General features: G+C 42.3%; 1 protein-coding gene across 2 annotated transcripts in view; it reads left to right on the top strand.

Annotated features, from left to right (window-relative positions):
* LOC117450139 (ERC protein 2-like) overlaps window positions 1-12,661 on the top strand; it is a 145,384-nt gene that overhangs the window by 21,060 nt on the left and 111,663 nt on the right. For both annotated transcript variants that reach the window (XM_071203774.1, XM_071203775.1), the window contains exon 6: window positions 11,878-12,045. In XM_071203774.1, the coding sequence (XP_071059875.1) occupies window positions 11,878-12,045 (168 nt within the window). The remainder of the gene's footprint in view (window positions 1-11,877; window positions 12,046-12,661) is intronic.

Raw genomic sequence — 12,661 nt, 5'->3', positions numbered from 1 at the left:
TGAGGTATACTAGAATAGATTTATATTGTGCAATTTTCCAAACTCACATTGGTTTCTCATACAGCATCTCTGTGTAGTATGTGTATTCACTCTCTGTCCTACACGGCTTGTTGGAGCTCCTGCCCCCCCTCCCTATGAGCCCACTGTGCTCTGATTGGTCAGCTCGCCCACTCTGTTCTGATGAGTCCTCCACCGTTACAGCGGAACATCAGTGATTATGTGTTACAATGGCGTTAGCAACCAGAAAATGACACCAGTAATGAAAAACAGATGAGAATGCTGCGTGGGGTCTGGGTGCCGTGTTGGCGGGACGTTGCGCGGCTCGCTGCTGCGAGGAGCGGACAGTGTGAGCTGTCCCCCAAACGTGGCGCACCTACAGTGTAAGCGCGCCACAGTCCCCCCCCCCAGCGCGTCACAGTTTCGCCGCTGAGAGAGTGTGTGTGTGTGAGGAGCTCCACGGATGGGTCCATTTGGGTATGGTCACGTCACTGTACCCAGGAAGAAAAAGAGAAATCTCCAATGAGGCGTTCTGGGGCAGCATACAGTATAGACAGGTATTTTCTGTGTTAGAATTGTACTCGCTACAGGGTGTACTTTGAGGATTTGTGACTTTGCAGACCGTTTACATGCATACACACCTTCATAACACACACGGGGATGGGTAATAACCGGAAAAGCATGACATGGGACCTTTAATTTTGATCATGCAAACCCCCAATACAATCAACATAAAGCTAAAAGGATCCTATGAATACACTGCTCAGAGCAGGATTCCAATGGGTAACATTATATACCACTATATAAGCAACTGTATAGTGGTTTATGCATATCAGATGAATATTATACCATTAGAAAATATCATGCTGTTTTTGACCACTATAATTGCTAGTTGCTTGAGCCATTCAATGTGAAAGGAAAATGATGGGCAGGCATTGTGTGTGTATCTGTGTCTGTTTATATGACATACTGTATATGTATGTTTACGCATTAACATGTGGGTTCATGACAAGGGAATTATATATAATTGAATATAATGCTCACTGGGCACTGGCACATGACTGTAGTCTCTCTTCACTTCTCATTTTCTAGGCTACTGCAGCAGGCTGTAATCAGATCTGACAGTCTTGATCACCACAAACACACACACACACTCGCACAAAAAGGCATGCACACGAAAACACGTACGCTGTCACTGCTGATTGCTGGACTCTCTTCTCTGGTCTAGAGTAGTTTTACCCTGCGATTGAAGTGGCATTTCCCCTAGCTTGGGAACGGCTAAGGTTTCCCGGACTAAGTGGGCAAACCAGAGGATGAGTAAAGTTATTAAGTGTGCTCGAGGCCAGCCGTTGCCCTGCATTCCTCTACTGTCTGTCAATCATTCAGCTGAAAAAGCACAGCCATATTTACTGGAGCTCCCTTCTCACCTCATTCCTTCCATCCTCTCATTTTATTACTTAATTTCCCTTCAGTTTGTTTCAGCTTTCGACATCACATTTAATATTCCCCAGATTCCCCCTCTGTTTTACTCATGACTACTGGGGCATCATATCCCTCCCTGTGTGTGTGTGTGTGTGTGTGTGTGTGTGTGTGTGTGTGTGTGTGTGTGTGTGTGTGTGTGTGTGTGTGTGTGTGTGTGTGTGTGTGTGTGTGTGTGTGTGGGCAAGGCGATGAATGACAGTGATTGGTACAGTAGTCCACTCCCCCAGAGACCGGCTGGTGTCTCCCAGACCTGAGGAGTAGTTTAATCTCACATACACTTGTCTCTAAAAGCAATAGGAAGAAGGGACCAGTCAGGGAACAGAGCAGCACTGTGAGCGAGGGAATGAGAAAATGGAATTGTATTTATTTGTCAGTCAAAGTTACGGACAGATTCTAAATTGCCATGATTGAATGGAGCTCCAGATAACTGGAAAATGTGGAACATAATGAGTCTATGCTTGTAAGACTTGTGCCCACGTCTGTGGAAACTAAACCCTTTAATACAGTATGTGCATGTGTCATTTCTGTCCTGATCACGACAATGCAGGGCTGTAACTTTACTCCGGCCGATCAGGTAACATATCAGAGACCTTCCTGAATATTTAACCAGCCAGGAACAAAGGAATAGGCCATGAACCCTATTGGTAAAGGGACATGCATGTACGTTGACTTTGAGGATATACTTGTCAATATAAACGTTAAACTAAATGAGGCCAAATCTGACTTTTGAGATGAGGGGCTCTGTTTAGTTGATACAGCAGTTTCCACACTTGGCCATTTCCACACTTAGATGGATAGAATTGGAGGATGAAACCCTCACTTGGCCATTGACGCAATAACATCTGAAAGAAATGCGTAAGGTTGCCATCTCTTTAACTAAAGGACACACCCTATTCCTGTTGAGAGCATAATAATATATCTTGCTCACTGATTATTCATGAAAATTAATGCACAACATGGCAATGAAGAATTATTTTCTTTTGAGTGTGTTTACAATTTTAGAGCACATGTGTCAAACTCAAGGCCCGGGGGCCAAATCAGGCCCGTGGTGGATTTCATTTTGGCCCGCAGGATAATTCTTAATTACTATTAGATCTGGCCCTCAGGTATATTGCACGCACACCTTCACTCAATCCTGAGGGTTTCCTCAGCTCAGAGCCTGACCCCAAACATTGATGATATGCACCCAAGATGAGATGCCAAGTATCTGGCTTGAACTAGCATCACAGAGCAGCACAGAGAATTTCAATGGATGTTTCCTTCTGCACTTTCTTTCTTGCGACAACAGGGCATGTTTGTTTTTTCTTTGAGGGAAATAGTTTTTTTGAAGCTGTTGTTGGCCTGTGGGAAAATGTAATCATAAGAAATGACTCCGGAAAAGCTGCAGATAGAGCCATAAGAAATTAATGCAACTGATTATTTAATGTTGTTTTTATCGGCAATAATTTAAGCTGTGTTAGTCCCAGGTTTAATATGTGCAATAAGTTCATTTCAATAAGTTCTGCAATAAACATTGAACCAGTCCGGCCCTCGACTAGTACTGATTTTTATTTTGGCCCACTGTGTATTTGAGTTTGACACCCCTGTTGTAGAGCTTCTGTTTTCTCATCTATATGCCAGTATGCATGAAACAACATGAGAGGGAGCCCAAGTCCATCCCCATTAGCTCCTCCACTTTGTGATCACTAAGGAAAATGAGTTTTCAGTAACACATGATTTGTATTTGGTAACTTGAAAGCGGCTGTAAGGATGGTTGTTTGAGCTTCGTTTCAGTTCCTCCTGCTACTATATCTGTTATTGATCCTTTTCCATACTTTCAGTAAAAAAAATAGGCTTTTTACGTTGAGGCTGACTTGTTAAAAGGAATTGCAGAGTTTCATTTGGAAATACATACATGTCTTAGCAGCTAAAATAATGTATTGGCATTGTGTTATGGGACCTGTTATTTCTATTCATATGAATTATTACTTTACATTTATTGATGAAACAAATCATCTTGTATTTAGCGTCTTTGGCAGATATTAGTAAAGATGTCATTTTCTTAAGGTTGATATGCCTTGATTTACGCGTTCATTACTCGAGGCATTTGTTTAGCAGGTGGCCGCTTACCCACACAGGGGAAAACCAGACCTGACGTGGGTTCAAGGTGCTTAAATCAAAGTCTAATTCAGACACATTAATAACACAGAAACATATAATTTGATACTTTGTTCCTCACAGAGAGCATCATGCCTTTAATGTTCACTTTGCGATGTGGCAACATGTCAGTGTTTACAGAGAGCAGTCTGTGGTATTTCAGTTTAACTTTCTCAGATGTGACCTCAACTATCTTGGGGTTCGCTTTCATCACATGCGTTTGCAATGTGTTTGCCAGAAGACCTCCACTGAGTTTTGATATTGAGGTTGAGGTGGAATGACTTGAAGAAGATATAAATGACTCAAAAATGACTTGCTTACATCAACCATAACGACAGTGATGAATAGCGTATAAATCTGGAGCAGGAAAGGGAAAGAATCAAGGATATTTGAAACGAAAAGAGGAAGCAAGAAGTGAGAGAATAGAGTTGCTTGATGGATGTATGAAGCTGCGGGCTTTCGTCAGTGAGTGATGCGATAGTACAGTATGCTGTGGTCCCTGTTGGACTATTTGTGTTGATCTTTCCTTGTTCTCTTGGCTGATTAATGGTTCATCTTGGTAGTGAGGCGGAGAAAAGATGTGGTCTCAACCTGGTTTCACTCCGCCCTGTTCGCTCCCCCTGCTGTGTTGTCGCTCTCCGTCTTTCTATCTGCCTCATTCCCTTTTGCTCCCTCCATTCTTATTTTCTCTTCCCTCATAGTATCTGCCTCCATCTGGCCCTCCACATTCTCTCACCTACTTCTCCTTCTTCTATATACATTTGCAACCCTCATCTATTGGCATAACTGCAAGTAAAAGTGTATGTACACATTATTAAGTGAGAACTTGATGAACCAAATGAAAACAACAGTCAGTTGGTTGGCATAAGCAAATGGAAAGCAGTTCCTGTTTTAGGCTGATCAGTAATTCAATACTTCACATTCAAATCCTAAGGACCAGTTACAAAATGACCTCATCTGGACCTGACTGACCGTGGTCTCCACTCTCAGACCCAACTGCAAGCTATTGGGTTCCTGGGGTGGTGCGGTTTGGGATAGAGTGCGAGTAGCAAAGCGCTGGCCCCCCAGAACAAACATGGTGCCGTCCAAGATAAAGCCCCAGATAGTTATTCAGCGGCCATGTGGAAAAGCTATAAAGTGGAGTTATAGAGGTCAGAACCGGGATGAGATATATAATGGTTTACACAGGGAACAAGGTAAATATGTGCACACGAGCCAACACACAACAGGTCTTCGCACATGGCACATTATTATGTGCACAAAACCCGCCCATTTGTTCTCGTGCATCCAAGTCTAAATTATGCTTTAAGGTACTTTTAAGGTACATTTAATTTGTTGGATGGTTTATCCCACATGAAAGTCTTCTATTTTTGCACATTTTGAAACTAAACAAAAACACACATAAATGCAGAGAGTAATTAGGGCTTTGATTGGTCCTCTGTCAGTCAGCGGCTGGTTAACCAGTAGGCAATGAGGTGCTGAGAGAGACAGCCAAAGACAATACTCTCCTTTCTTTTTGTTCTGACCTTCTCTCTCCTCAGGGTCACCCTGCCTTGCTCAGACCACTTAACCTCTAATTTCCTACACACATATAGACACACACACATGCAGATACACAAATGTGCAGTGCTACAATAATACAGTTACAGTTACCACCTACAGTTCAATCTTTGCTAATAGTAGGTTTCTCAATAGAATGCTTGAATCAGAAAAAGCCGAAACCTTTCTGTCCTTTCTTTAATAGGGGACTATGACATGTTTTTGGCTCTAATCCAACATTTTGATATGAAAGGAATCAATGACTATGAGGTGTACATCCTACCTGGCTTTAAAGGTATTTGGGAGTGACCTAAAGGGTATGTACAAATTGACTATTATCTCTACACAGTTGGGTTGATATTCAAACCCCCATAACAATGTGCTGAAGCATTGTTGATTGGCAGCATAGATAGAAAAAAATGACTGAATCAATATTACTACTCCCTTACGAGTACATTTCCCCTCTGTGGGAGGAATAAAGGTATTCTGATTCTGAGCCTCAAGCAACTTTTAGTGGCTCCCTAACGCTAACCCTTTTATCAGAAGATGCACGTTGTTTCAGTTGTCTCAGAGATACCTCAGAAATAAGCTACATTGGTTGCAATTGAAAACATCTACATTTTTTAAAGTATTTTTATTTTTTTAAGTTACTCTCCCTGTGCTTTCTGCATCAAAGATCATGAGGGTGTGTTTGACAGAGGAGCAGATTGACAGAAAATAATCCAAACATAAATCAAACTGATTTCATGTCCTTACTGTATGCAAATGTTTGCCAGTAACTGTTCAGTGTGGTTTGACAGGAAATGGATTCCCTGGAAACAGGATGTAGAAACTGGCATGCGGTGATGGAAATGATCAGGAAACATAATCAAAGAAGGAAGAAGTGTTAATGAGGGGGAACGCCCGCAGCTTCTCTTCCGTTATGCTGTACAGTATGTACGTGTTTGTGTTGTGTCCCTCTATGCTGGAGGAGTTAATGATGGATGGAGGGTGAAAGAGAGAATGAGGCAGATGTGAGCAGTTAGGGTTAGTGTGATAGGTGAGTCCCCCTACATTTTTGGTGTCATATATCCATCCTCTGGTCTGATCACAAAAGCATGAAATGTTTGACTTTCATTCTCTGGTAAAAAACATTCATTCTGTTGACAAAGATCCTTTTGTCAGTGGATCCTGGGAGTTCTCCGTGTGTGCGTGTCTGTGTCCTTGTCTTTTTTTGTACATCTGCGCTTTCCTATGTTTCCTCTGTAGCCTGTGGGCAGACAGCTGTGTTGCCATGGTTTGATCCACAGATGTTGGAGCGTACAATAAAACTGCCCCAAAGTCCACCCCGCAGCCCCTGCTGTGAGGCAGTTTACATCCGCCTATTATCCTAAGGTTTTCCGACTATTAGACAATTCTCAGACTATTGCCTTAACCCTAGCTTTGATGACCCACCTCAAATGACACCCAGCCTCAGAGATGGGATAGAAAATGTCCCTCATTCCCGTAAAGCTCAGCTCCTGTGTCGTCATGTCTGGCAGCTCAGGTGGAGAGGAAGCATTTTGTGTGTGCATTTGAATTGGCATGTATTTACAGTCAATGTGTTATGTGTGTATGTATGAAAATATGAGAACCGTGAATCAGCGCCGGGTATTGGAGAAGCTCAGCCCTTGTTCACAGTTGCTCTGTGAAGTACCTAAATGTTTCGTTAGACATTGCAACTTCCTCGTGAATCTGTGCACACACATACAGTATATACACTGAACAAAAATAGAAACGCAACACTTTTGTTTTTGCTCCCATTTTTCATGAGATGAACTCAAAGATCTAAAACATTTTCTATATACACAAAATAACCATTTCTCTCAAATATTGTTCACAAATCTGAAAAAAATCTGTGATAGTGAGCACTTCTCCTTTGCCGAGATAATCCATCCCACCTCACAGGTGTGGCATATCAAGATGCTGATTAGACAGCATGATTATTGCACAGGTGTGCCTTAGGCTGGCCACAATAAAAGGCCACTCTGAAACGTGCATTTTTGCTTTATTGGGGGGGTCTGGGGGGGTCCGAAAACCAGTCAGTATCTGGTGGGAGGGGTAGGATTAGGGTTAGGGGTAGGGTTAGGGTTAGGGTAATGTTGTGAATTGAGTGGCCCATGGTGGTGGTGGGGTTATGGTATGGGCAGGCGTATGTTATGGACGACGAACACAGGCCACTCGATTCACAACATTACCCTAACCCTACCCCTAACCCTAATCCTACCCCTCACACCAGATACTGACTGGTTTTCGGACCCCCTCAGACCCCCCCAGTAAAGCAAAAATGCACGTTTCAGAGTGGCCTTTTATTGTGGCCAGCCTAAGGCACACCTGTGCAATAATCATGCTGTCTAATCAGCATCTTGATATGCCACACCTGTGAGGTGGGATGGATTATCTCGGCAAAGGAGAAGTGCTCACTATCACAGATTTTTTCAGATTTGTGAACAATATTTGAGAGAAATGGTTATTTTGTGTATATAGAAAATGTTTTAGATCTTTGAGTTCATCTCATGAAAAATGGGAGCAAAAACAAAAGTGTTGCGTTTATATTTTTGTTCAGTGTATATGCCAACATAAATATGTGCGCTCATATGAAAGAAACCCTCTTTGTTCTTCTGCTGTTTAACCTCACAACTTTCAACAAGGACCTCTTGACATCTATTGGAAGTTTCTATTGCCTCACATGGAAACTATAGATTATATAACACTGCTTCGTCTCACATCTGGGCGTATGGGACCCCACAGTCAGGTGCTTTTACACCATCTGTTAATACTGTAAACACATGTAATCATAGACTTGATTGGCCATTTTCTATTCACCTTCCACCAATCTTTGACAAAGAAGAAAAGCCAGAGTGAAATAAAAACTAACACCAACTAGCTGTTTGAACCCAGAAGTCGGCATTAATTCTCTTACTTATTCATCATATGAGAGTGTGTTGGTTTCCCTTTGATGTATAATTTTCAATAAAAAGAGATATTTGAATAATTATAGCTGGTATGAGAGATATTCTGGTGGTCTATAGCGTCATCTTGAAATTAGATAGCCATACTTCTTTAAGCAATACAATTTGGCCACATTAATGCTTAGACAAACATAAATGAGTCGAACATTATTTAATAAATGTAGATGATTAATTTCACAGCATGCCCTTTAAATAAATTATGTCTAATGGCTGCCCTGTGCTGTATTTACACAGGCTCGCTGAACATCATAGCCAGAGAAGTGAATAGCTCACACAGCTGTGCTTAGCGCACCGCAGCAGCCCGACTTAACCCGAGTTCAGACATCCCATAATACACCATGAGACCACTCCTGGGATTTAACAACTTTTATGGTGGTGTTGTCAGCTGTAGTGACATTCATACTTATTCTTATTGCTAGAGAAAGAGATAAGAGATCATATTGGAAATGTTTTTCTGGTCACCCAAGTGGGTTGTGAGAGAGTGCAACTGTCAGTTTGTAAATATGCAAGTGTTGGTGCGTCCCCTGGCCTCTGCTCTGGTCTCCCCATCATCTCTGGTTTTGCCGTTTTGGACAGTCGTGTACTCATATAGTCCCTGTGTTGTTAATTGCAGCTGAGAGCCGACGCTGTCCCTGATACCTTTGCGGATTCTCCTGCCAAAAGAACTTTTATGATGAAATGAGAGGCAGGAAAAAGGGAGGTGAGGACAAACAGAGAAGCTGTTTTACTTTGCTAACCAGTGTCCAGAATCCACATTCGACTATCATTGTTAGCATGAGACAGGAAGTCAAGCACAATGAATGTGTCTTAATGCTTTTGTGTACATGGTTGTATGTTTAAATGCAGGTAGAAATCTCTTGAATAAATACTTTCCAAGTAGTGATTAGCTAATAAGCATTAATTTAAATAAATCTGACGTTTTGCAAAGGATTAATGGCTTTGCAACCACAGGATCTTGAAAACATATCAGGGTCCTTTTTCAAATGATGGGGTGCTGAGTGAGGGGCTGGAAAGTTTTAGTAGGGTTCTGGGGGGAAGATGTGTTGATAAAGATGTGTTTTTAATTAATATGTTCTGAGGAACGCCTCAATGCACCTCTAAAGTCCCTTTTGGATTAGAGCTGGGTCAGAGTAGACAGCAGTGGGCCGCTATACTTCTTTCCCTCATAAACTAAAGTTAAAAAAAGCTGTGTAATAACAAATGATAACAAAACAGTATACAATCCCCAGTGTACAATCGCATTAGCAGAATGAGTACCCCAGTTGAACTTAAGAAGTAGGAGTTCTGCTTTGTGTGTTATTGCTCTCAGATGGAAACACATTAAATGAGCAAACTTACAAAGTCCTAGCTGGGAAACGTGGTTCAGTCCCAAAGACAACCTGGCTTGACGACTTGAGGGAATTTCTCACACCAACACATCACTTTGTCTCGCCACAGGACCTGCAGCTTTTAAATGGCAATAGGAAACCTCCTGGAGAGTTCGGAGCAGGGCTGGAGTGTTGAAAGAGAGAGGTTAGAAGACAACATTGTGAAGAACGAGACTAGAAGGAATGAAAATTAGAGAGGAAATTGAAGGAGAAGCGAGAGGTTAATCACCCCGACTTGTTAGCTGTCTATCATCTCAGCATGTGTGCCAGCTGATGAAGCCATAGATCCTATGACAGACCTGCTGATGGGGAGCAGCCTGTCATTGGTGTTAATGTGCTCCTAATAATTCGACTCATCTCCCTCCACTCTCCCCTTACCTTCACCCTAACTCCCCTCCATCCTTTCATCCCTCCCTTCTCGTCTGTCCATCGCCCTCCTTGTTTTTCGTGTACTGTGCCTGGCAGCGGTGAGTGCTTTAAGAGGGTATTAGCAGTGCGTCTGTACCGTACTATCACAGCTTAGTGGGCCAGTGCAGGTGAGACAGCAGGGATTTCCTGTTAGGCCTCTCTGCTACATTCTTGCTAAATTGCTCCTTGCCAGGTGGGGTTTGAGAGGAGGGGGTTTCTCTTTCTCCATTATTCTGTCTCACACACACACACACACACACACACACACACACACACACACACACACACACACACACACACACACACACACACACACACACACACACACACACACACACACACACACACACACACACACACACACACACACACACACACACACACACACACACACACACACACACACACACACACACACACAGTACAGAAGGATGTGCATGTGCAAACGAACTGTGCGTATAAAGGATTAGTGGCACCATTATAGTGTGTGTGGATGTGTAAATGTGTGTGTGTCTGTGCGCGCCAGTGTGGAGTGGGGAAGACAGAGCAGGGCTCAGTATTAGACTCTGGTTGTCTGCCAGTGGAGCAATATGAGATAAATACTTCAGCATCTTACACCTGGGGGTCCTGGCCTGCTTCTATTGCTACTGCTTGAGAGGAGCCCTCTGTGTGTCTGAGACCATGCAACGGCTCTCTCATTTTACACACACACACAGGAAGGAACTAACTCTTGCCCAATACAGTGGTGACTCTCAATTGAATTGTGATCTGTTGTTATTTTCTATTTTTGTAGTTATGAGTGGCACATTATTGTTTTTTCTACTGTGGTTTGGCATTTTTTAGTTTCTAAAATACTCCAACGAGTGGCATTCACTTAAAGGACAATACTGCAATGTAAATATTGCATACCTTTCACAAGGTGAATGTTTATTAAACAAATATGAATCAATCAACTTTAGTCGTGCTGGAAGGTGCTCTTGTGATTTAATATGAAATACTGCTATTGTTCAAGGTATCAGAGTTAGACATTTCTGTATCGGGAACACACCATTTTGTAAATGTATTTAGTTTCTTTCCACCACTGCTCTCTCATTTTATGAATGTCAGGTGACTTGTGAAACAGTTGAGATGAGCTGGAGAGTACAATGTGCTTTAAGTGTTTTCACAGACTTTTTAAAAACAACAGTTAACAAGCCCATCTTTCTTCACTGATTATTAAAAGTATGCATGTGTCTCGTGTAAAACACATGCACCTTAAAATAAAGTTCAAAAGGGTCTCCTCATTGTGCCATGGTGTGTGTGTGTGTGTGTGTGTGTGTGTGTGTGTCTGTATATGTGTGTGTGTGTGTCTGCTGTGGTGCGGAACACTGATGGATGTCCTGTAAAACGTTTTGGTGTAAGTTCAGATGTCACTCACTTCTTTGCACACGGCCAGACACGGAGGATTTTGAATGTGTGTTTGGGAAGTGTATGAGCACTCTGATCTCTGGCAGCACCGGCCAAATCAAGCAGCTCTCAATAACAAATGATGGGATAGACCCCAGCCTCCTTCTTTCTCACACACACTGTATTAGTCAACAATGGTTCATTTAATGGACATTAGGTCAAAGTTGACCTCCTCCAAAAACGAACGAGTAAATAGGTTGCGACATTTCAATTCCTTAGTAAATGATAACATACAGTGTGGGCCACCTGACGGAGAACTGGGAGTCAACAATACAGTGAAAGCATTTTGAGTCGTTCAACAGGCTACACAGTAAGAACCTTGAGCTGTATTACTCACTGTCTCCCCTATTTCCCCTTCATTCTATGGTTGTCTGACTGTGTCTACCTTGTTTGTGTTGTACAGCAGCTGACTTGTGATGATGGTATGACTACATGTAGGTCAAACTACCTTTTGGTTTGTCCGTTTGAAATCTGATTATCTATTCTTCACTCTTATTCTTGGTCTTTTCTAGGTAGATGCTCTGCGTGTGCGTCTCGAGGAGAAGGAGCAGCTACTGACCAAGAAGACAAAGCAGCTGCAGGACCTGAGCGATGAAAAGAGCACGCTGACAGGAGAGATCAGAGACATGAAGGACATGCTCGATGTCAAGGAGAGGAAGGTTAATGTCCTGCAGAAGAAGGTAAGTGAGTTCAGCGGTTGCTTGTAGTGACACACCCACAATTTGATTGAGATATTTGGCCCTTGAAATAAAGCAAATACATATTATAGTTGGTTACACTTAAAGAAAAACCCATCAGGGATTGTAATTATACGTCTGCCAATATACATTTGCCAGGAAAAACAATTGCTCATTTAATTCGATCAGTTTTATAGGGGAACAGTGTAGACATTTGATCAGGCACTGGTTTGTTTTCTGTCACCACATAGGTACATCTGCTTAGTGAACCAGTCATATTGGAAATTAATTTTCTATTCTGGCCCCAAGACAATGTCTCTGGCATTGTGAGTGGACTGTGAGAATGTTTGTTAAATTAATCATTGAATGTGTGCCTAGAAAGATGTGTCGCTCACCGATAATCTCTATTACATATGGTTAACAAAGATACACCCAGAGCGGCACACACACCTTTCTATATCTATATACTGTATATATGCACACACATTTACACACACATGCACACACACTCTGACATGGCATGTCTCAGAGGCCTTAATGACTTTTATAAGGTTAGCTATTTAGACAGAGCTCGTGGCCACCTGTGGTGTGTATGTTGGCAGTTCCTCTTCAGACCAAT

Source organism: Pseudochaenichthys georgianus, chromosome 7 (genome assembly GCF_902827115.2).
Source record: "Pseudochaenichthys georgianus chromosome 7, fPseGeo1.2, whole genome shotgun sequence".
NCBI classification, from domain to species: domain Eukaryota; kingdom Metazoa; phylum Chordata; class Actinopteri; order Perciformes; family Channichthyidae; genus Pseudochaenichthys; species Pseudochaenichthys georgianus.
Note: the sequence above shows the minus strand (reverse complement) of the source record. Positions and strands in the feature narration are given on the sequence as shown.